This window comes from Notolabrus celidotus, chromosome 19 (genome assembly GCF_009762535.1).
Source record: "Notolabrus celidotus isolate fNotCel1 chromosome 19, fNotCel1.pri, whole genome shotgun sequence".
NCBI lineage: Eukaryota > Metazoa > Chordata > Actinopteri > Labriformes > Labridae > Notolabrus > Notolabrus celidotus.
The window spans coordinates 27,418,543-27,444,676 of NC_048290.1; the positions used below are offsets into that span (position 1 = coordinate 27,418,543).

The 26,134-nt window shown below is 40.4% G+C and overlaps 1 protein-coding gene across 1 annotated transcript in view; it reads left to right on the plus strand.

The window, feature by feature from the left end:
• The window catches only part of trabd2a (TraB domain containing 2A), a 113,443-nt gene that overhangs the window by 55,979 nt on the left and 31,330 nt on the right, over positions 1 to 26,134 (plus strand). Inside the window, exons 3-4 of the mRNA XM_034709060.1 lie at positions 11,001 to 11,147; positions 11,587 to 11,761. Of these exons, the coding sequence (XP_034564951.1) occupies positions 11,001 to 11,147; positions 11,587 to 11,761 (322 nt within the window). The remainder of the gene's footprint in view (positions 1 to 11,000; positions 11,148 to 11,586; positions 11,762 to 26,134) is intronic.

The window sequence follows — 26,134 nt, forward strand, 5'->3', positions numbered from 1 at the left end:
AGACAAAATGATATCTCTTACTCTTTGCTGAATTTGATCTGTGCATGTGTAAGTAGTATTGTATGAACCAAAACATCTCTACCTCTGTTAAATGTATTCCTCTTTGAGAATCTTTGCCATGGAAGTCACAGAAAAAAGGTGTTTCAGCAGCATGCTCCTTATCACTTCTGTCACCTACCCTGCAGCCAAAGTTTAAGCCATTTATAATAATTACATAGAATTAGTCAACAGCCTGGCTCTGTGAGAGAGTTCTCATGTGATGGTAAAGGAACAGTTAAGCAGTTGTGAAAAACAAATAAGATCTACAGGGAACACAAGATAAGAGGGATACATCTGTTATACTGGAGGATCATTTTCCTTTCAAAGCAAGCAGAGGAAGATTATTGCTGATGACATAGGTATAGGGATTTGTGTGGCTCAGTAAAAGACCCTCATCTTATTCACTCAACCTTCGCTTTTTCTTCTCTGTTGGAAATCTAGTCCCCATATTTCCTTTCATTTGTGTCATATTGGAAAATTAATAAAGCTTCAAAGGTCTGCTTTGAGCTCTGCAGAGGCTGCAGTAATCCACTATGATGAAGCATTTAAACACACATGCACCCACACAAAAACACACACGGAACACACACACACACACACACACAAACGCACTCATGCACATGCACCCGATTACATCTACATACAAACACACAGAGAAAAGACCTAATCTTGTGCAGGTGTATGCACGTGTTCATGCACAAAAACACACCTACGTATACACACACACACACACGCAGGGAGGAGGTCATGAGTGACCCGAGGAATGCAGGGGTCAAATCTTTAAAGACCTGGCTGATAGAGGGGATGTATAGGATCAAAGGAGAAAAGGGAGAAAGGGAAGGAGAGATGGATAGAAGGAGCAGAGGGAGGGTGGGTTATGTACAGGATCAAAGGGGAGAGGAAGGGAGTGATGGGAGGATGAAGAAAGGGGTGAGGGAGGTGTGTGGGAAGGAAAAGGAAAGAAATGGGTGAATCGAAAGAAAAATGGGAGGAGAGGGAGGAGGAAATGGTAGATAAAAAGTAAAATATAGATAACTCAAACTGACAGGTGTGTGTGTGTGTGTGTCTAAATGGTGTTTTCTTTTTCCATAAAGTGAAAGCTCACTAGTGCAGTGGTGACAGATTTATACATTAGGAAATGTGTGTGTGTGTGTGTGCTGCTCGGTTTAGATTCTGTGTGTCTGTGTGGATAGGTGTATACCTGCTGAAAAACGCTGTGACCATTCTTTTTAGCAGTACTCATGAGCTGACTCTTGTTTTTTCTTTAAAAATGTGGATAACTTTGAAAAAACACTAGTAATAATATTCATATATATGTCTGTTGATGTAAAACTGAGCAATATGGTTTGCAAAGAGTTGGGCACTGAGCCTCCAGATTTGAGGATCTGATCTAGCTCTGTCTGTAACTTCTAGCAGTGAAGTTCAGAACATGTTTCTGGACTTCTAATCCAAATTACACTGACAACATCAGTCTGAAGTGATAGTCGGTCTTTAGCCTCTTTCGCATACATATGCAATCCTGATATTTCTACAAATTTCCAAAGATGTATATTCACACTGTTGTGTCTTAACAGCCCGTGATGTGCAGATGTAGAATGAACCTCGTGACACTGGCCAGCTTGGATAGTAATTTGATTTATTACAATCAAACAGCATCAGCATCAGTAACAAACATCGGGACTGCTTGGAGGACGACCGGGCCAGATGAAGTCGCCTCTCTTCTGTCTCCAAGTTCTGGCTTAAATACTAGGCAAGGCAAGGCAAGGCTTTATTTGTATAGCGCATTTCATACACGAGGGCAACTCAATGTGCTTTACATTAAAACATTAAAAGCATTGGAAACATTCAGACAAGCATAAAAGAAGAACACAATTAAAATGACGAATATGATAAAACAGAAAAGAAAAGGAAAATTAGAAATATATTAAAAATTACATTACAATTTTAATTTAAAGTGAGTTAAAATAATCTAAGATAGGAAGGCAGTGGCAAATAAAAAAAGTCTTAGTCTTTGATTTAAAAGAGGTGAGAGTTGGAGCAGACCTGCAGCTTTCAGGGAGTGTGTTCCAGATATGTGGTGCATAATGAGTAAATGCTGCTTCACCATGTTTCCTTCTGACTCTAGGGACTGAAAGCAGACCAGTACCTGATGACCTCAGAGGTCAAGGTGGTTCATAAAGTAGTAGCAGATCAGCAATGTATTTTGGGCCTAAACCATTCAGGTCTTTATAAACCATCAGCAGGATTTTAAAGTCTATTCTCTGACAGACAGGAAGCCAGTGTAGAGATCTAAGAACTGGAGTGATGTGGTCTACTTTGTTGGTCCTTGTTAGGACTCGAGCAGCAGCATTCTGTATGAGCTGCAGCCGTCTGATGGACTTTTTAGGGAGTCCTGTAAAGACTCTGTTACAGTAGTCTAGTCTGCTAAAGATAAATGCATGGAGGAGTTTTTCTGCATCCTGCTGAGACATGAGTCCTTTAATCCTTGATATATTCTTAAGGTGATAGTAGGCTGACTTTGTAATTGTCTTAATGTGGCTGCTGAAATTAAGGTCTGAGTCTAAGACTACACCAAGGTTTCTGGCTTGGTTTGAACATTTCATCGTTGCAGATTGGAGCTGAGCAGTAACCTTTAACCTTTCTTCCTTGGCTCCAAAAACAATCATTTCAGTTTTTTCTTTGTTTAACTGAAGAAAGTTCTGTCTCGTCCAGTCATTGATTTGTTCAATGCATTTACTCAGCATTTGTATGGGACTTTAATCCCCTGGTGATATGGTGATGTAAATGTGTGTGTCATCTGCATAGCTATGGTAATTTATTTTGTTGTTTCTTATTATCTGACCTAAGGGGAGCATGTAGATGTTGAATAGCAGAGGCCCCAGAATGGATCCCTGAGGTACTCCACACACGATTTTCATCCGCTCAGATGTGTATTTACCTATAGACACAAAATAGTCCCGGTCATTTAAATAGGACTTAAGCCAATTTAGTACTGCACCAGAGAGTCCCACCCAGTTTTCAAGTCTGTCCAGTAGTATCTTGTGGTCAACTGTGTCAAAAGCAGCACTAAGATCAAGTGATACCAAAACTGAAATTTTGCCATTGTCTGTGTTTAAATGAATATTACTATGAAGGTGTACTGAAATTAGAATGAGGGTGTCCTCCAAACATACACATATATGGACTCTTCAACACAAGTTTAACGTTAGCTGCTATTTGACTCCATTTATGAACGCCTTGTTCTAAGTATTGACAGAGACGTCAGCTGTCACTGTCAATCATAGATTTGCCTAGGTCAAAGGTGATCTTTTTTAGGCCCTTCCTAGAGACTTCTGGAGCCTACTGTTGTAACTCATTCTTGTGGGTCCCTGGATTTATTTTAAACAACACAGACTAGCAACATATACTTAATCTTATGTGGTTGAATATCAGATAATTCAACACCAAGCGGCAACCTCCAGTCTCAAAATATGAAGTCCATGCGAAAGTGTTATAAACTGCAATTCACTGAGGGTCCACTTGAGGCTGGCTGCAGAAACACTGGAAACCACATACACACCCATTCAAAAAAGACAATCTTTGCAGCAGAAATAAACATGTTTACAGCCTGGTTCAAAAAACGGTTTAGGTCTGAGTAGCTGATTTCTCTATCAGCACACACTGTACAAGGGTTGAATTTTTTTATAACTCAAGATTACAAGTTTTGCCCATTTAAGGACATGACTGACTTGACTGACAGGCGGGGACACTGTAGCTGTTGGCTAAAAGCCGCCTCTTTACCTCACACTAAGTTTGGTTTAGTTCAGAATTACCAGTATGGCTCCCGCCGACGATTGGCTTCACAACAGCGCTCAGGAACAGATGGGTGATCTCACAGATTCTACGTCCATTATTTATACAGTCTATCATTCACACATGTCCCTCACAGAAGTCTTTCCTGTCAGACCTAGAGGGTGATGGTCAAAGGGCAGGATATGAGTCTTGGGGGGCAGGACATGATATCAAAAGGAAGTTGCAGAGGCCACTGGGTAATGTTTACAACTGGATGGAAGATGAAGCAAGACTTTTACTCATCCATGTTATTCTTTTGGGATCACCCTTGCAACTCCCTTGCGTTGAATTTTCTTTAATAGTTCTTGCTGTGTTCTCACATCAACTCACCCAGACTTTATACTGAAATTTTACTTGAGGGCTGAGTAAAGTCAGGGTTGAAAATTCCATCTGTTTGCATTCACACATGCAGCCCATACAGAACATTTCCAGAGGTTTTTTGGTAGTTTTGTGCATGTGTAAATGCCACTTCTGTCTATTCCAGCTTAGCTTTATTTCTGTCAGTGATGTCCTCCTGATGACATGAGAGCCTATTCTTGTCATCATCTGTCTTTCTAGCTTTCATTCTCTTATTTATTTGCAGTTTCTTTCTTTGTTTATTTGTGGAAGAAATCGTAGACCATGTGTGTGTGTGTGTGTATGATGGAGAGGTAGTAAGAAGAAGAAAGAGAGTTGTGTAACTCTGGTATCACCAGGGAGCTCGACGGAAACAGAGGAGCTGTTGGAAGTCCACATTTGTACTTGGGAGGTGGCCAAGCGAAATTGGCTGCAAATGCTTTCCGTGTCTTCTTCGACACGAAGTTTGTGCAACAGCGTAATTTTGTACGGCTTATTGTAACCCAGACATGATTTTCTCTATGCACATACACAATAAGACAAGGGAACAAGCAATACAGCAAACAGAGATATGTATGTCTGCAGGCACACACATGCTTCTCTTTAGAATCTAATTAAAACTGATTTGGAAATGAAGTCAGTGAAAACTGTCAGACTCTTGCCTGCACTTACAATCAGAATAGCGTCAATGAGCAACAGGCTTTGTAACACATGGAGCTTAACAGCGGAGTTCCAAGCTGCTGACATTGCAGCAGACTCATACTGTGACAGGCTCTCTCACATACAAGTTTGGTGCATAAAACATTTATATACAAACAAATGTGTTGCTGACATGTGGTTGAAAGGATTAAATCCCTCTCATTATCTAATCTTCACTTGTCGAAGTGAATACTGTTAGGGTTGAGGAACACTGGAGAAGAAACTGAAAGAAGTCTAAAGAAGTCACTGTTCACTTTGGCTGCAAGTTTAAAAGACAAATGATTCAAACAAATTACAATTGGGTGAGCAGCACTAACAAGCTATTTTAAAAGTAGGTCCTCTCATCACTCAGGGCCTTTTTTTGCAAGTCAACTCCAGTCCTCACACCCATGTGCATGCTACAAAACAAACACAGAAAGGACCAATAAGCAAGGTACAGTGACAGATACTGACACCTGCCAAGTTAAGCCTGAAACTGCAAACTAGATTTTCACTCACAGAATAAGCTGTAGTACAAACTTTAGGATTATCTGCTTGTACAGTAAAGCCCACAGTAAGCCTTATGTCCAATATTTGTATGTTATCATCTCATAAAGACACCAACAGCAACACAGCCAATAATCCAGCAATATGTCTTTACAATCCAGTCCTGGCGGCAGCTGTGCAAAACTGACTCTTAAGAGCTCTCCTTTGATCACAAATGTACACACTGAATCCCAAAAAGATTGATGTTACTTGTGCTGTCAGATGACCTGTGAGTCAGACACTCACCTTCACTATTTTGATTATATTACAGTATTAATGTAGTGTTTTATTCAGTGCCTTACTTTACATTGCATTATGTTATGTTACCCTACTTTATGTTATGTTATTACATGATATGTTACATTATGCCCCAATATGTTATGTCACATTATGTTAGGTTATGTTGCATTACATTATGTAATGCTATGTCACATTGCGTTATTTTACTTCATCTTACATTACTCCATGTTACATCAAAATTAATGAACTTATGTTACATAACATTACTTCACGTAACATTATGTTAAATTATGTTAAGTTTTATATATGTATATATATACAGTATATGTACAGTTGTGCTCATAAGTTTACATACCCTGGGAGGATTTATGGTTTCTTGGGTAGTTTCTGTTGTCATTATGACATAACAAGAGTAAACACAGTTGTTTGAGAAAAATTTTGCTTCACCCAACCACTAACCATGAGTGAAAATAAATGTTTTCTCTTATCATTCATATTCTCTAAAAAATGGCCAAAAAAAATCACAAATTCTGCCAGGGGATGTAAACTTATGAGCACAACTGTATATACAGTATGTTACATTTTTTGTCAGATTACTTCATCATTACTTAACATTACAAGAATATACAAATTTTTCCCAGAAGGAACATTTAGTGTGTTAAACAGGTATTAGCGAGACAATGGAAAAATATCTACTTATTGAAAACTTGAATAGCATATCTTCCTCTACAATATTTATATATCAATCACTTATCCTCCTCATTTGCACTTTTTGCATAGCATTACATTGTATCATCCTACATGAACAACACTGTATTCAACAGGTCTTGCTGACACCCTAGCAGAGTTAAAATTGTTAAATAAAATATTTATTTAATTTATTCAACAAAAATGTTATAAATAGACCACCACATAGGTCTTATTCTATTGTGTCTATGTTCTGATAACTGAAGTCACAGTCATTAAAATGCTGCTTGATGAATGTAGTGTTGCTTCTGCATCTCAGCTTTTAGGAAATGCATGAGAATTATAAAAAAGTAGCTGCAAAATTTGGCTTGAGAATTATAAAAAAGTAGCTGCAAAATTTGGCTTGAGCATATTTTTCCAGTCATTTAAAAAAAAAATCCCGGCCGTCTCCCTCTTTATTATTATTCTAAACAGTCCAATGATTTGCACTACTGTTGGAAAGTAATCCAGCATTTGATAAATGTAATTATTGTAACCTCTCTTTGAAGCCACTCTACTAAGCATTTCAGCTACTTGTCTTGCAAATCCTAATCTAAGCTAACACAATTGAGAGCTAGAGCAGCGAGAGTTTTTTCATCTGAGCCGCTGAACACTCCAGATCTCCACATGTGGGAATCTGCCTGTGATGATGTTTGCTCTGGATGCACACACCCACCCCACTCCATCCCAACAAGAGGGGACATTTCCATGACAAAGGACAATTATTGACTTTCATTGGCTCCGCTTGCTTTGATATCAGCAAGGGGTGTGTCTGTGTGTCTGTGTGTGCGTGCTGGAGGGGGCGGGATAGAAGGCAGCCATGGAGGAAAAGAAGAAACATGGGGGACCTGATGAAAGGACCCGAGTGGGAAAATGCACCCACTGACCCACAGTGCACTAACAGAAGAGGAGGATCACAGTGGAAAGAAAGAAATCATTCATTAAGGTTTTCTTTCTTTCACTCCTCCTGTCTCTTCCTGTTTTCTGTATCCTTCCTCACTTTCTGGCCTGCGTTTCCTCCTGTCTTTTCCTTTCCTTTCCTAAATCTCACCCCTTTTTCGCTCACTTTCTTTTTATCTGGCTATGACCGATCCTCCCCCTCTCTCCACTTTCCTCCCTTGTCCCTTCACAGCCATAATTTAAGGGGCTGAAAGGCACGGCAAGTGGAGAAAGAGGAGAAGAGAGAGCTGAAGAAAAGGGGAGACCCTGCAGATGAGGGCCTTCCTTCACGGACGTGGCACAGATGTGAGGGTGTTTTTTGTGAAATGAGTCGGGGAGGGGCGTCGATAGGCTAATTTGCGTGGCATAAAGACGGGCCTCTTTTCATATGCAGAGCGCCACTTTGATGCGCGGCCGATGAAAGCTGAAGGGAGCGCGGAGGAGAGGAGAAGAGAGAGGGTGATGGAGGGGTTCTTTGTCCCCTGACAAGAAGGCATCTGCTCCACGCTGCCCTCCTCTCCTCCTCTCCTCTTCCATACCGAGGCTCCCACAATGAGCTGGCCGAGAGGGAAAAGTGTCATCAGAGCACCTTAGAAAACAGCACAAGAAAAAAAAACATCCACTTAGGTTAGGCTGGTTGGCGTACGGGTATGCATGTCAATACACAATTCATTTGACAAAAATCTGACACTGCATACACACAGATGAGAACATGGTTACAATTGAATTGTAAAGACAGGAGCACAAACTGTGGACACATAAGCACATATCCTAACCAACAAAACACATCTTCACTTTGACTAAAAAAACTGTGCAAACTCTTCTCCTCTCTGGGAACAACATCAATGGCTGACAGGGTGAAAGGTGCGTTTTTGTATGTGTTTGTGTCTGTATGGTGGAAAGATCAGAGAGAGTCCATGTGCTTAGGTGAGTGGCGGTTTCTGTGTGTGTCCTGCTGTGAGAAGACCGTAGGACCTCCAGTGTGTTTAACTGTATTTGTGTGCATGTATGCATATGTGTGTCCCGGCGGCACTGATCACAGGCGGCAGGCTCACCAGGGCCCTGTCACCAAACACTGGCTGATTTCATGCTTGCACAATAGCTCATTTCCCTGCAGCAGAGCAGTGAGGGCTACGCCAGGAAAAACTCAAACTGTCTCCATTGCCTTAATCGTTTCGTAAATCTAATGTTGTCTTCAGTCAATGGGCTCTAGATCACATCTTTGGTTCTGTCACTTGAGAAGGTGTAATGAAAAAAGTCAAATAAATCAAAGATGAACTTTTATTCTGATTTTCAGAATTTCTTTCCTAACCCTGATATATCTATTTAAGCTGTCCCAACAATATGAATGCTCCCCTTGTGAAATGAGTAATATCTATATGTTTTAGGCCAAACATGACTTTGTGACTCCAAGAAAAACAACCCTGGTCTGTTGGTCCAGCATTTGGTTGGCCCATTATTACACATCATAGTCCAGACTGAATTAGCTCAGTTGCTATGGGATAGATTATCTACACATTCTTGTCAACAATAACTGTCCCCAGTGGATGAACCTAACTGGGTTCAGTGTCCCTTTAACTTTTGTACTAGCAAACTGGCAGGTCAAGCCTTTTCTTTTTTTTACCTATCAGGTGAAATATCTTAAAGGTGACATATCATGCAAAATGGACTTTTGAATGGTTCTCTACCTGAAATATGTTTCCCTGGCATGTCTACAAACCCCCCGAGAATGAAAGAAATCCATTCTGCCCCTGTTCTGATTTCTCCACCTTTCTGTAAATGTGTGTGAAACCAGCCGTTTCAGACTTCAGTGTTTTTGTTACGTAACAACAATATCCGGTCTGTCACGGAGTCAGAGCTCGGAGCTTGTTCAGCCCATAGACTGTATAAAATAATACTGAATCCCTCCTCCGTTTTTCATTACCTGCACACGTGTGCTAACAAGGAGCTTAGGAAGGAGGCATGCTAGTTGTAGGCTGTCTTAATAAACACAAAGGTCGGTTTTACTCCCCACGTCTGCAGATTTGAAGATCTAGTGGATGATTTTTATTTATCATGGATAAGTGCTAGCGCTAATTAGCATAGCCACATAGCTACATGTCGTACTTGTAGCTGTGTACCAAGACACACGTCTACATACTGACAAATAAAACAACAAGAAACACAGAATCTGTGACCAATCCTTCAGAAAGGTCCTGCTGCCTTTCTGGTAGAGGTCGGTTTTACTCCCCACGTCTGCAGATTTGAAGATCTAGTGGATGATTTTTATTTATCATGGATAAGTGCTAGCGCTAGTTAGCATAGCCACATAGCTACATGTTCATAGCTGTAGCTGTAGCTGTGTACCAAGACACGTCGACATACTGACAAATAAAACTACAAGAAACACTAAATCTGTGACCAATCCTTCATAAAAGGTCCTGCTGCCTTTCTGGTAGAGGTCGGTTTTACTCCCCAGGTCTGCAGATTTGAAGATCTAGAGGATGATTTTTATTTATCATGGATAAGTGCTAGCGCTAGTTAGCATAGCCACATAGCTACATGTTCGTAGCTGTGTACCAAGACACACGTCGACATACTGATAAATAAAACAACAAGAAACACTAAATCTGTGACCAATGGTTCAGAAAGGTACTGCTGCAGGCGCCTCTCCGTCAGGATCAGATTCTGGATCAGATTCAGAGGGTTTAAGTAATGCGGTCTGTAAGCAGTGTGTCTATTCAGCCAACATGTAAACATTAGATCAACGTGCTGGACAGCCGAGGCACATCCACTTCCTGAGGGGGCGTGGTCAGAGAGAAAACAGACTGTTCTGAGGAGGACTGAAGAAGAGGGCTTTTCAGGCATGCCAAAATCAGATTTCAACGTGTTTTTTTGAGCATAAACTTTAAAGACATGTTTTGGGGACCTCTTAGACCAATATATATTGATGAAAAAAGCGTGATATGTCACCTGTAACATCTGCTACATTAAATGAACCAAAACTTGGTAGATTTTCACGGTCCTCAGAGGATGAATCCTACAGATAAAGGTGATCCCCTGACTCTATTTTGGTGCCATCTGCAGGTCATGGTTTTGCTGTTTTTCAGAGAAAAATCTCAGGATTCACAAAATAGATTGGCATACAGGTTTTGTAGGCATTCATGTTCTCCAGATGATCTATCCTTCTGGCTTGTTGAGCTATAGACTGTGGCTCTAAAACATTAGTAAGTCAAAGTTTTCACTTTTCCTGTGCAACTCAGGATCTGCTTGATTTATTGGAACATAATGAATTTGACATTCATTGTCCTCAGAAGATGTACCTTCAATAGTTGCAGTTTTAGACTAAGGTAGTGTAACCTCCTCACAGCTCCACAGTTATCCAGTTGTCAGTGTATCTTGGTAAACAGTAACAGTTCTAGATACTTCCATTGCATGACTTACAGGGAAATGGTATCAACATATTCACATATTTGCAACTTCCTCTGCTGCTTCATCACTCTGTCTGGTGTCTCCATGCTTTCACTTCTGTGTAATGTTCATGCAGCCTAGAAAAAAGTAGCATTAACCTGGTGTTACCATTTCATCAACTCAGCTGACTTTTTTTCTTACTGAATGTGTAAAATTATGAAGTTGTATCGTGAAAATGCTTGGATCAATAGCTCGGTGTCATTGTCTCATTCTAGGTGATCTTTGCCCTGAACCAGACGTTACTACAGCAGGAGTCTTTGAGGGCTGGCAGCCTACAGGTCCCATACACCACTGAAGACCTCATCAGGCACTACAACTGTGGAGACCTCAACTCCATCATCTTTAATCATGACACCTCACAGGTCAGTCTTGTGTTCTCTTACTTATTCTTATATAGCTGTGGTTTTTAATTACTTTCACTGTAGTTAATAAGCTAAGAAACATGTTGACCTGTAGACCTTTGGGAGTGTCCCAGTGACATGACCCTTGACCTATTAACTTCACCCTTAACCCTCTGAATGACCTCTCATCCCCCATGTATACTCCTATACCCGTTCTCTAGAAACTTTTCTAGACCAAACATTTGCATAATGTTATTCATTCAATTATTTTTTACAAATCTTGTCACCTTTATCTTCAAAATGAAGTCTTTACAGGAGAAGGTTTTGAGAAATTTGTTTCCCTTTTTTTTTTCTCTTTGGCCAAACCTTGAATGAGAGCCTAGAAAAACACATATCAGAAAAAAATATCCTCTCACTCTTTACATTTTACCACTTAACTATCACTCTTTCTACCCTCTAGGTTCCCAACTTCAATAACGTGACACTGCCACCCAGTGAGCAGGAGACCGCCCAGGAAATAGACAGCTACTTTCGACAGGAACTTATCTACAAGAGGAATGAGAGGATGGGGAAGAGGGTGAAGGCGCTGCTGGAGGAACACCCCGACAAGAGCTTCTTTTTTGCCTTTGGAGCAGGTTAGTGTTTGAATACGAGTCAGGAAAGCAACATATAACACGTCTGTGACATATGAGAATTGACGCAGGGGTGCATGTCCCAGGGTTACAAACTCCAGACAGAAAGATAAGACCTGGGTCTTTATTTGTCTTTACTCATGTGTTAGCTCATCAGATTAGTTTTATCCTTACCACAAAATGCCTTTAAGTCCTCTTATTGTTTGCAGAGCACTCCTGCAAAGGAGGTAGACGGTGTCTTAATCCGAGCAGCTTAACAAACTCATGTAGAGAACGGGAAAACAAAGAAAAGAAATCCTAGTCGATCAGATGAGAGGTGGAACATGCTAATTAGCTTCTCTGTCTGATCTCTGAGACAATGTAGCTCATTTTAATCCAAAAAACATATATATATACTTTAAAAAAATATTTTACACTAATTCAAAGTGTTTCATTTTCCCTCCAAATAGTTGTTGATTCTATTTAGAGAACTGGTGTCGATAAGCAGCATCACAATTTAGTGGCTTAGCTGACTTTACTGGGGCAGACTAGACTAAGCCATTGATCTACAGCTTTATCAGCTAAGGGTCCAAATAAAACAGAGCTGTGGTTGGTCTCTCTGTAAAGCTGGGGCTCAATAAATCCTTTTTTTTATCAGCTCAGGCCTAACTAGAAACAGACATTGGGCCTACTTGATCCTTTCACATACTTTTAAACATGTCGGTTCAATACTTTAAATTCCTCAATAACTGTGTTGCAGCCTCATAAGCAACTCCGCCTGATAAGAAACCTGACTTGAAACAGGGAGGATAAAAAGACGAGATAACAGCAAAGAAGATTCCACAAAGTCGTCTACTTCATCGCGGATGCCTGTGTGTGCATGTGTAGAGGTGTCTACGCAAGTATCTAAGGCAGACACTCTTTGTTTTGTAGGAGTCGTGTTGTTTGACCTCAGGTTGTTTAATCAAAGCATTGTTCTCGTCTGATAAAAAAGAAGAGGTTCTTTTTTAAACACTCAGTTCAGTTTTCATTATAGATAAAGTGAGGGGGGCGAAGTAGCAATGAATCCAAAAATAAAACAGATCCAGAGCACATGTCAAAAGAAATCATATCAGCAAATAAAAAAAAAAGGTTTCAGTGCCATATTTCAATTAAAATGTACTGCAGCTGTTTAAATTTTACACGTACATGTTATAATTTTGTAGGTAGTTGTCAAATTCATGAATTGCACACTGTGGACTTTTAAGTGAAGTCAATTTATGACCACAGAAACCATAAAAGCCCCCTTAAAGTTTATGATATTTTTACAGTGAGGGGTTCATGCACTTTGGAAAGAATCTGTTTGCCCAAAATTTGATTTAGTTTATTATGGGATACGTATGAGGCGGTGAGGTTCAAATTTTCATGCCATCAATTTACTGTCAGATTTTCCTCGTGATGACATCGTCAGAAACGTTCCTCATCCAGAGATTCTTCAGTCATTCAGATTCAGAAAAGCAGCAAAAATCGGAGCAGAAAGAGAGGCCTTCACAGTCTGTTGGTCTCTGAGCTGGCAGGAAACAGCTGAGGAAAAGCAGACACACACACACATATGTGCACACACACACACACACACTCCAGCCCTAACAAGGAGTACATTTCACGGTGTGTCCCAAAGGAGGTGCCTTTACAAGGGCTTGGTCTTAAAAGGTGTGTGCCTCCGTACAAGTGTATGTGTGCGGATGAGTGTGTATATGTTTGTGTGTGTGTGTGTGTGTGTGTGTGAGAGAGAGAGAGAGAGAGAGAGAGAGCTGGTGAGTGAAAGTGATATGGGCAATCAGCCCAGAAGCATTAGTTGTAGACATACGGAGGGCAGGTTGGGTCGGCGTGTACAAGGAGCGGGATGAGGCACATTAGGGTGCCTGCACATGTTCTTAGGCAAGAAAAGCACACATACACAAACACACACACACACACACACACACACACACACACACACACACACACACACACACATATATATTCAGTCACACACTTTCCAGCCCCCAAGCTATATCCAAGACAGACCTGCGTAAAATGTGTCCTTAATTATCCCTGGAGGGGTCAGGACACACACACAGACACACAAACTGACACACACACACACACACACACACACACACACACACACACACACACACACACACACACACACACACATACACACACACACACACACACACACACACACACGCTACAATAGAGCCCATTATATCAGTGTACTTCTGTGTTATATCAGGCGTTTGACAGTCTGATCAGTGTCCATCTCACATCTCTCTGCATATGTTTTACTGTTATTTTGACAAATTTAAGGATATGATTATATCCACTCAGATTTTTGTGTTTGTGTACTTTTTAGCTTATAAATGTGTTGTAACACTTTGTGTATAAGACTCACTTAACCTTACTTGAAAATACTTCAAAAGACATCCCTCTCTAACCAGCTGAGAGGGATGCTGGGACTCTCAGTGATTTGGTCACATTGGTTCCTTCCTTACAGCTAGTATTAAATACTGTAGGCTCTTCTCAACCACTGTATGGGTAGCTAGCAGCACAGTGATGATGGAAGGTGCTTGAAAGAGCTATTGCACATTTCTGGATGCAATGGAAGTCCTCAAGCAGGAACACAATTAAACTTTTTTTACCTGTCTTATGTACCCGTATGACTTATATTACAGATTTTTTGGGGTTAATGCTTCCTATCTTTAGATATGTTTTGACACTTCAAACTCCCTGTCTTTCCTCCACCACATTTTCTCAGCCCATACAGATGTGGCAGATGGCTGTTCACCAATAGGTTTGGTTCTGCTGGAGGTTTCTACCTGGTAAAAAGAGAGTTTTTCGGGTTGCGTTTAGCTCAGCGGTTAAATGGTGCACCCCAGACTATTGTCCTCGGATGTGGCAGTTACCCATGGTCCTTTGCTGCAAGTCACCCCCCCCCCCCCCCCCACCCCCCCACACACACAGACACTCTCTTTTCCCATTTTTTGTCTCTATCTACTGCCTTATCCTCGAAATAAAAGCCCCTCCCCCCAAAAAAATGTGTCCTTGCCACTGTTACCAAGAGCCAACACAACAAAGAGTACATAATAGACTTAGTGTTTATGTAAAGTGTCATGAGCTAACTTTTTTTTTATGATCCTGGCCTTAAAGTTTTTTAGATATGACTGCTGAATTGATTTATTCCTCTGGACATAACTTCAAATAGGATCCAGAGGAATTAGCTCTGTGCGTCTTGATAGAGTAATCACATATTTAACATATTTCCTCCCAGAGTAATGATCCTATTACCCTGCAGGGGTCAGCCCGCAGATTCCTGACTGACCTATGTGGAAAAATGTTGAGGGTTCTCATTTTTCCTTGTAATAAACCTTATTGCCACAACAAGTTAGCAAAAAGTTTATAAATGATGATACATTTCCTTTTAAACTGCCGGTTTGAACAAAGTTTGTTCTCAGTCAGAGGAAACTTAAGATATTACAGGACATAAGCAAAAAAGACGCAGGATATCCTCATGAGTCAGTCATGTCTCTTTGTCAGGATTTATGTTTTACTGTTATTATAGGAAAAGCTATTTTACAACAGCTTTTTATTTGATAATGATAATGCTGTAAACTGGCAAAATTGCTCCTTTTAAAAGACATTTATTCTTCTTCTTTTTTGCACATGAAGCAAAATAAAGGCTCCTTAAAGATGATCAGACTTGATATGTGGTTAAATAACTCTCACAAGATCCAGAGCTGTTATCAAATTGTAATTGAAAGAAGCTGAACCTAACACTTTAGCTGCACCATTAAGATCATGTAATGATAAAAAGTGGAACAGTAGTGAAGAAAAATGGAAAAGTGGTAGCTTTCGGTTGTTATCTGTGTCCATGGGGAGGAAATATTTTGTGATTTTTTTTGTGCGGTTTTGGAAATAGTTTATGGAGAAAGCATTACTGGTTGACAGTCACACGCTGCCAAACCAGAGCTAAGGTTCTCTAACCATAAATGATTTCTCATGTGCTTACCGCACGCTCACACACAAACCAACATGACCGAGCATTCATTTTGTCTTTGCTTTCAGTAAATGACGGCCCTTAGTAGGCAAAATGTTGGCCATCATTTGGTCGAGAGTGGTACCCTGATTCTTTTCATGGTATTTATCTATTAAAGAGGTTAAAGAGATATAAAATCAACAAATCCAGTTTCCTTTGGACCAGTAGATGTTGTCAGGGTATTAGAGGAATCTTCACAGACATAAATGAGAGTTTCCCAGATGTGTGTTACCACGAGAAGGACTTCTGTGGATTTGTTTTCAGATGTCATTTAAAGAGTCACTTCTAGCTGGATTCCAAATGAGAAAACACACCAGAAGGTTCTCTTTTCTTGTGCTCTTTGGAAAAATAAGTTTTCTTTCTCAATCAGTTTGGTCAGAGTCGTGGTCACAAAGGCCACTGCCTAAAAAACACGTGTGATCACTGGCCAGCGCAGGGGACCATACATCTGTCTCTATCTCTCTTTCCTATTTGTACACTTGCTCTCTTTCTTGACCTCTTTCCTGCACCTGTTTTCTTTTTATAGTTGTCTTAGATTTCACTCAATTAATTTCATTTTAGTTGTTAAGACTGCATTTTAAGTGTCATTACACAAAGCAGAGGATACTTAAAAGTGAACCAAGAGTGATATAAAGACTATAGGATGTTAAGATTTGCTTATGAAAGTGACATTTTTATGTTCTGCACATCGACCAACCTGGAATTGGATTTTCTTTATATCAGATACACCTTAACAGAATGAGTAGACATCCCAGAAACATCACATATGGTTTGCGCTGAGCAGGTAAACAAACCACTCATTGACTGCAGTTCACAAGGCTCTATTTACAATCACACCTATGTAACATTACAATAATGTAACGCAGTAATAAGGAGTGCAACACATGGTAAAATAAATTAGGGTTGTCAGCGTTAGCGCTTGAATTGTGATGCGACTTACGTCAGAACTCAATGTGTTAAATTCTAAAATTTCGTACATTTCTTCCCCCTATTGGCACATCGTAGTGAAGTCACGGCTGCGTCGCCCTGCTCTTGCTGGAACACCATTGCGCTGTTAGACATGTTATTTTTTCATTTTTAGAAACATCCAGACAGGAGTGTTGTCATTTTTTTATTTTCAAGGCCGATGCATGCACATTAACGTGCCATCTCGTTCAGCATGAGCTCATGCCTGGATGCCTGTAAAACAGCGAATGCAAGCAAGAGCAGTTCAACTCATTCATTATGTAAAAGAACCATCAAGGAGAGGGCGAAGAAACGCTCAAACTGTAACAAACATCCACTAGATGCACCCAGAAAAGTAAGTGAGGTGCTTAAGTTACTTGGATTGATGTCTTTACTGTTAGCATCTGCTGGCTAATGTTAGCATTGGCCCTTTAAGTGACTCAACCACTGGGTCCAAGATGTTAAGTTTGCTCAAATTTTGATCAATAGCACATGGGTAGCAGGTATTTTTGAGTTTATTAGACACTTGCAGTGATCCCACCAAAGCACAATTGAAGAGGCGTGGTGAGCATTTACCAACAACACAGCGCTATAACTCCAGTGATAATTGAAATCTACAGACACACGCACAAGATCAGTCAGAATCTTATGATCATTAATGGCATGATTTTTGTTTTTCAAGGATGTTTTTATTCACTATATAGTGAATAGTGTGCAATGAGACAGCAGTCCCTTAAAATTCTTAGCTGCTGGGGACTTGACTCAGACTCAGACCTTGTTGTTATCAAATAAGGTTGAGCTCGTGGACATTGAATGGGGAAGCCGGTTATGATAAAGGGGTAGAGCTAACTTCCTACTACAACCGATAGCTGGATTCATGTGACAGATAAAGTTTTTCACAACTCAGCAGATAATCCTCCTCCCTCTCTGTCCTCACAGTGAGCTCCTGTTAATTCCTGATCCCATAAAAAGTAGGTAAATGGACTTGTACTTATATAGCGCTTTTCTAGTCTGTCAGACCACTCAAAGCGCTTTTACACTACTCGTCACATTCACCCATTCATACCCATTCACTCACTGATGGTAGAGGCTGCTATGTAGTGAGGGACCATCAGTGTTAGCTAATCTCATTCATTCACAGTCAAACACCTCTGAACAACAGAGGGAGCAATTTGGGGTTCAGTGTCTTGCTCAAGGACACTTCAGCATGTGACTGCAGGAGCTGGGATTGAACTGCTAACCTTTCGATTGATAGACAACCGACTCTACCAACTGAGCCACAGCCGCGGTAGAGTCACTGAGTTTGGGGAAGCTGCACAGACATAGAATCAAAGTGTCCCATATATTCCAGATGAATGAATCTCCGCTGGTCCATATGTCACACCTCACTACACCAGGTGATCTGCACGCTGATTGGCTGACGCAGTGCGATAGATTCGCTGGAGTTCAGATATTTCAACTCTTGCGAATCATTCGCATGAATTGCGCCATTCGCGTCGCCCAAATGGCGCCATTCGCTCCTCCAGACCAATACTCGCGTCTATCCTCTACAGTGACTTTACATGTAATTCATTCGTGCAAATGATTTTATTTGCGTTTCGTGTGAACACCCACTTGACTCTGACTTGAACACTGAGAACTCAAGACCTGCCTCTGACTTCAGGCTTGGTGACTCCACCACAACTTTGGAATATGGAAAAACTGAACATGTAGCAGGAAAATGCTTGTGAAATTAGTCAATTCAGATTTCTCTTTCTAGCTATCAGCCTGCAGCGCACAATTTGGGGATATGGTATGCTTACAGTGATTTCCCATTTCTTTGAAAAATGTTTCTCCAAAATTTGCTTCATGGTTGAAGATTATTTCTGACAGTTAAAATGTTCCTGCACTACAAAGCGCTTGGATCTCAGCAGGCCTGAAGTGTTGTTGGAAGAGCAACTCTGACAGAGCTAAACATAAAATGCTGAAGGCGTATTCATAAGGACAGAAATATGAAGCTTTGTTTTTCAGGTTTTCAGATGCATAACTAAACTGCTCCCCTCTGTAACCCTGCTTTAAGTTAAAGGCATTGTCATGCCTCACTATACTTAACTGTGCTGTAAGTAAATACCTCCTAGAAATTTGTCTTTCTCCTCCATCTGTTTGTCTGAAATACCAAGGCCATCACTCAGCGTAAATGATGATGTAGAATAAGCCCCATATGTTCAGACAAGCATATGGAAGCGGTTATTGCTGCACTCCATAGGTACAGTAACTTAATCCATGTATACATTCTGAGCCCTGTGTTCCCTTTATAATCTCTGCCATACGCTGGCACTCCTGACGTTAATAAAATGATGTGTTTACATATCACTGGAGGCTGAGGGCCCCGTTTCTGCAGGCGCTTACTAATTCGTGTCTGTTTTTTTCTTTCCAGACTGAACTTGAATGCATCCATGTTTCAGTCTCAGCCCCCAAGCTGCTCTGCACATCATGATTCCCCTCGAACTGCACTCCAAAACCACAAATTTAAATATTTGCGGTGGTGTAATTGCCAGTGTGGTTTACAGGCTCTAACGGTTACTGTACTTTGAAATGTTTGACTCTTTTCACAGACAATTAAGGTTTGCCTTTGGATCTTTTGCTATTTAGGTTGGTAGAGCCACGTTGAAGTGAACACCCCTGGGTTTAGTGACGCTGTAATAAATGGATGGTTTGGCCCGTGCGCTGCGGCTCATGACAGAGGTTGACATGAACTCATAACTCACGCAAAGCACCTTGACTTGTCAGTATGTGGGCAGCTCTCGGCACTGGAGCAGGGAAATAGTCACTTAATACACTGTACTTACTGAGACCAATGCAGAGTCTGAAAGTCAGTGTGTCACTGAGTGCTGACAGGGGCAAATTTTTAATAATAAAGTAGGAAAATTACCTTACTAAGTGTCATATTTCACCTTTAACAATTTATCCTTTAAATGATGTGGTAATGAATATCTACATGCGAGAGGAATCAACTAAAAAAGATGCTACAACAGCAGACATTTATGTTTTACTGTGCACTGATCATCACTTACGCTAAATAACTACAGGTACAACAATTCATTTAATCCTAAGGGGGCATTTGTATTATAAATGATCCATTTTGATTACACTAAGGCTAGAAATGATGCATAATGAGGCATTGGATGGGTGCATTGTAGTTGTTGGCTAGGCGTCTGAGAGGTGGCCTCAACTCCAACTCTCTGCCAGTTTCTAAGTTAGCAGGAAGCTAGTTGGAGTCAGCGTTTCTGACTTGGCGACCACCATCTTTAGGCTTCATAATGTCTCTGCAGAAACCAAAGGGTGACGTTACTGAGACTATGTGCATGTTTTACACAGTGCATGTTTCAAAAAATGCTTTGCAGCCAAACTTCATTCTAACCTGCAGATCTTCAATTTGACTGCTACCTCAAAAACTCTCAAACTAAAGTTCCTTTCACACATGAACCCTTGAAATTTTCCACATAATTTCAAGACATCAAGGCCCTGATATTTTCAGGTGTGTAAATCAAACGTAGCAAGTAACACAACTCATATTACTCCGGTAATGTGTGTGTGTTTGGGCAGGGAGGCTGTGAAGCATTTACAGGAAGAAGAGGGGTGTTTTTAGTTTAAGTAACTGTTTCTTAGTTAATATTTCTACAACATGTATGAGCAAATCTCTGCTCGGCCTCTTCTAAGGCGAGTCGTAAAGAGAACAAAGCAGCAAAATCAGCCTATCATAAACAATGTCATCACCTGCACACTCGCTCTCAGTGAATGTTGCCTGCAGTGCTCACACACAGGCTCACTCTGACTACACAAGGACATTTTACAAGGGGGCTGGCAGGAAAAGTCCAGATAGAAACAGGATGAACAAATGCTGCTCATAGCGTTCACACGTGCATGCCAACTGGACAATTTCAGAATATTTTCAGAAGTGCAGTTCATATGTGAATGGGACTGAGATAAGCTAGGCCCCACTATAAACAGTGATGTTTAAAATGATGATCAAAGCATTGAAAAATATTGGTTTGCATGATGCAGCTGTAAAAGCGTAGTATCAAGAGATTCAATAGATGTTCAAACATACTGATGAGTAAAAAACTGTATTTAAAACCCCTTTGAGACAACGTGCAGCAAAGTCATTTTCTTTGTTTTAAAAAAAACAGCTTTTTTAAGAGGATCCAGGGGATTTAAATAGATAATTTAAAGATGTCATTTTGATGCCTTTTTTATATCAACTGTGCTTGAACCAGCTTCATATTCAAACTCAGACTTTAAATTCTACGCTAAATCCCCCAGACCAAACCTTACACATACCTGGCCCAGATCCCGTCACACTGAGCACTACATCACTGCAGCCGCCTTGCTTTTTTTTTTTTTTTTCATTATTTTGACTGCTTTTCTTCCCCAGATGGTGTGAAAGTCAAAAACGCAGTGCTTTTTCACAGCACCTCACGCTCATAAACAGCCAGTTTACAACTGTTTGGGGCAGTCGCTGACATGAGTATGCACATGTCATACAGCACTATTAAAAATCCAGACCAGACCTACCACACACTTGGTAGCGGGCAGGCAGCGGTGAGACGTCTGCCAAACCTGGATTAAGTCCCAGATTTAAATTTGAATGACACCTTTATACTTCAAGTATTTGGAAAAATGTTTTCAGTTTGTAAGAAAAGTCCTGTAGGATCAATTTCTACTGGAATAGAAAATGTTTTTCAGTATTTTTCTTTGTACTGCCACCAGACCTTCACCACAAGCCTGAGATCAAATTGCTTTTAAAGAATTTAATTGTCATTTAATACAGACAAAAAAGTTATTCAGGCTTTAATGTGTGTTTTAATGTTGTATCTCTTGCTTTCTGGATTCCACTAATATGCTTAAAAACACAGACAGTACTTGGCATATATTTAAATACCTTTTATACAATAGTTTGTTCCAACCTAGCCATTTGATTGGTCTAGAGGCATTCCCTGAATGCTGTTATGGAATATAACAACGCTGGGGCCTTATAACTCTGGTATCACAGCAATTGAAGTGTTCCAAGTTGAGGTCATTAAAATTTCTGATACTTTAATATAATACTATATGCTTTAAAATGAAACAGTCGGGGCGCTGGTGGCCTAGCGGTCTAAGCGCCCCACATACAGAGGCTACAGTCCTCGTTGCAGGGTTCGCCGGTTCGATTCCCAGCCGGTTGACCATTTCCTGCATGTCTTCCCGTGCTCTCTACTCCCCACATTTCCTGTCTCTCTTCAGCTGTCCTATACAGTAAAGGCAAAAAGGCCAGAAAGATATATATATATATATATATATATATATAAAATGATACTGTCTATGTTTGTTCTAACCTCTTTATAGTATTTAGAGGCACCAAAGCTTATGAAAAAAGCAGATCTACACCCATGTTTTCAACCTGAAGCTTGTTAAAGCAAAGGAGAGAGAGGGAGTGCGTCGGTAAAGTAAACAGAGAAATATGAAGTTGTTGTTCTGATTGTTTAACAAATTGTACCCTTAACCCTCCTGTTATGTTGCTGCTCAAATTGACGCTTTTTAATGTCTATTTTAGGCAATATCTCCCTTCCAAACCAGCTAAATGCAGCATAAAAATCTGGAAAGCATGTGACAGAAGAGGTGTTATGTTAATTTATCAACATCACTTCATAAAAAAAAAAGAAATCAGAATTTAAAATAAAATAAACAAAAATGTATGCCATGTAAAACTTTTGTATTTATATTTAGGGCTTTCCAATGTACTTTAAAAAGGGTTTAACATGAATTTTAATGAAAAACAAGTGAGTTATCCTCATTGAACCATGATCTGAGAATTAAAGAACACCAATGGACCAAATCTTGATTTAAATGGTTAGTAATGGAGTTAAAAATTAGATTTAAAAAAAATGTGTATTGGGATTTTTTGGGGTTCTGACATTTTTGGATAATTTAATATGCCCCGGGTCAAATTGACCCAGGAACATTATTGCCAATCCAGAGAAACAAACATAACAGGAGGGTTAAGAACTTTTAGACACTTCCACACCTCTGCACAAACATTCAGGAGGGTGCAGAATCTGGTTCATTTACTGTTGGAGTCTCACTCCCGCCTGCCTGCCTGCTGTGCGTGTCTCTCTGTTCCACCCTCTGTCACAGCCACTGCTTACTCTCCTCATTCAAAGGTTGGCATGTACCAACATTTAGATACGTGCTCTCAGTATCTAATGAAGACATATGTCACGTTTGTGCTTATTACAAACAGAGAGAAGAGGAGGGAGACAGTGATGTCACCTGGTCCCTTTATGTTTCTCAGTCCTGACCTGCAGATTGTTGACAGAAGAAGAAATGAGAAAATATTGACAGAGACCACGCATTGTCTGGATTATGAATGATAACTCTGAGTAAATATTATAATTTGGGCACATATTAATGATATATCATATATTACTGTATCCTACCCTACCCTATGCTATTCCCAGCTAACATATTTACAATCTTAACACAACCCAGATAACCATGAGGAACGTTTCAGCAGAGTGATGTTGACATGTCAGCGGAGTCTGTGATACATCATCTGTTACGTCTCTGTCTCTTCTTAAATGGGAGGATAAACCTGTCAGCCCCTCCGAATAACTAACAGTCTGTTACGCTGCTGAGTGAAAAGCACCTTAACATATACATTTTGTTGCACTCATCGGGTCAAAGGCCTCCGTCTCTGTACTTGAAAGACATATATTTCATACAGCCCACACTCCCAGTCATAGCGGTGCACGCCTGTCACAACAGCTTGTTGTGATTTATTGAAAGAGTTGAACTCCTCACCCCTGACCCCATTCAAACCCAGCAGTATTTCCTTCTGCACCTGGAATGGGCTCTTAACATGCCTGCCCAGAGGCTAAACTTTCATTTGGAGCAGAAATACCTCACTGTTGTATGAAAGGGAAAGGAAAATTATAGATGTAGGTGGTGAACAGCAGTGCAGCTATTGATGATTGTGAGAGGGAATTGTTATGAAGAAGCTGTCCCTTTTCATTTAGGAGGGAAAAACCATAAAAGAGTGGAACACACTGCCCAGAGGGGATGAAGATATGAAGAGACAGAGGGAAAACAAAACTTGTGTAAATTGTGGCTTCCTCTCTTTCTCTCTCTCTTGCTCTCTCTCTCTCTCTCTTGCTCTCTCTCTCTCTCTCTCTCTCTTAGTATGTAGAAATGAAGCTAAAACATCAAGAATAATGAGTTTAATCATTTGATGCAGGCTTATCAAGATATATAAGACGCAGTAACAACAATTCTGTCATAGTTAGGATCTATTTAATTTTCCTTTTTCAGCTGAATATAATAAGCAAATTTAACAACAAGGTAGATTTGCTGAGTTCTTTATTCCAAAGTTTCTTTATTGTTTTTTTATGCACAGACAGACAAACAATAGGTTTTGTGACATGTAATAGTTGGAACAGAGTTCTGTGGATGATATTACAAAACACAACAACAAAAACACCCTTAAGATCCCACCCGCCCCATAACATTGATCACTTCACACACATCTCACATCCATACCTACATTAACAAGGGGTAGACAGACAAAACAATTACAAAACAGCAATATCATTTAAATACATAAGGGAGAGCAAGATCACACAGCAAGTTGATTATTACTTGAAAAGAGGCTATAGTATAATGTGGAAGTTACTCCAATCTTCAGAGGCAGAGGTAGAGTGCAAAGACATACAAGTGACACAGATTAATTATGTTTTTCAATAAATGGAAAAATAAAGATTAAAAAAAAGAAATAATAATAATAATAATTCAGTCAGACAACTCACGTTTACTTAATAAGTTTATTGCAGCATACAGTATTGTGTTTGGCGTGTGGGCTCCGAACTTCATTACTCCTCGTAGATTATTTAATGCAGACATTAGGAGCAATGAGATAGGACTAACCCCCCTCGGAGCCCGCAGGTGGAAGCCGGGGAGGAGGTGGGGACGAACTTCACACAGCCCTGAGCAGAACAGCAGGAGCACTGCAAGCAGAGGCAGAGACAGGGAGACTTGCTGTTTAAATAGACCGCCGAATGAGGATGTTGAGATCAGCTGATGGAGAGGTGGTGACGTGTCAGTATGATGAGCGTGGCTCGAGTTGTCTGCCTGAACTAGCTTGCAGGCGGCGCTCCATTTAAAAAAAGGGGGGGAGAAGAGTAAATAAATGAAGTGGTGAAGCTACATACATAGAATAAAACAGAGTTCGATGTCCGTTTCTGTGTAAATAGACAGGGAGTCAATATAATCCAAGAAGGGCTGCCATTTAAAATGTCTTTAAAGAACCTTTCAGGGAGTACCTGATCTTTTCTAATGAAATGCTACGCTGTATCTCCTGGATCCATGAATTATGAGTAGGGGGAGAGGAGTGGGTCCACTTAAGGAGCATAAGCCTACGAGCAAGTAAGGTAGAGAACGCAATGATTTTTTGGATGGATTTAGGTGTATTTGGTGAGGTAGAGATTCCAAAGAGGGCAGCAGGGGGCTCAAGGTCCACAGTACGGCCTGAGACTTTGATAAGCGTATCAAATATTTCAGTCCAAAACTCTGACAGCCGTGGGGATTTGCTGAGTTCTTTGATGCACTCCCCTATTATTAATACGGGAAAAAAATGTTTTACACTGAAATACATGGAGAATAAAAAACAAGCTCAGGTTAACTAGTTAGCAAGGAGTAGAGGAAAGCAAGATTAAGTGTGATTTGAGACAAACTTGTTGGTAATTGACAAAGAGAGACAAATGGTGTAACATAATCTGGCGGAAAAGGGAGCTGACAAGAGAAGCCAGGGGTGAAGGGAGAGATAAAGTGACATGGGCGGAAAAACAGGCCGTGTGTGAATGTACAGGCCTCCATCCTGTGGATCTGCTCTTAGTTATACTCAGTCTTAAATCACAGATGATACACAGGCCTCATTTGACAACTACAAAATCTCCTGCAGATTACTCGAGCTAAATAGGCACAAAATTGTTCTCTAAGCCACATGTTTCAAATCCAAAGCTCAGTGAGAAAAACATCTGAGAAAAAACTACAAAGTAGAAATTCAAAAACGTGTTCGGGCATCTGACTCCCCTCGGTGTCCTTTTCAGAAAAGCCGAGCAGAGGGTCACAGCAGGATGTGAGGAGGAGTGTGTTTTTAGAGGAAGCAGTCTCGAGGCGCAGTATGCAAACTGCAGGAATATATTTGGCAGGTTTGGACGAGCAACAGCACATTTGTTAAGAATGAAACCCAAAAAGAGGCCGTGATACCTCTCCAGAACTTGTGCTGGTTGAATGAACCAAATGATTGCTATCAAACCACCAGTGCACGAGAATCTGGAATTCATATAATGTACAAAATCGCTGGTCATGCTGTTTTGTAGAAA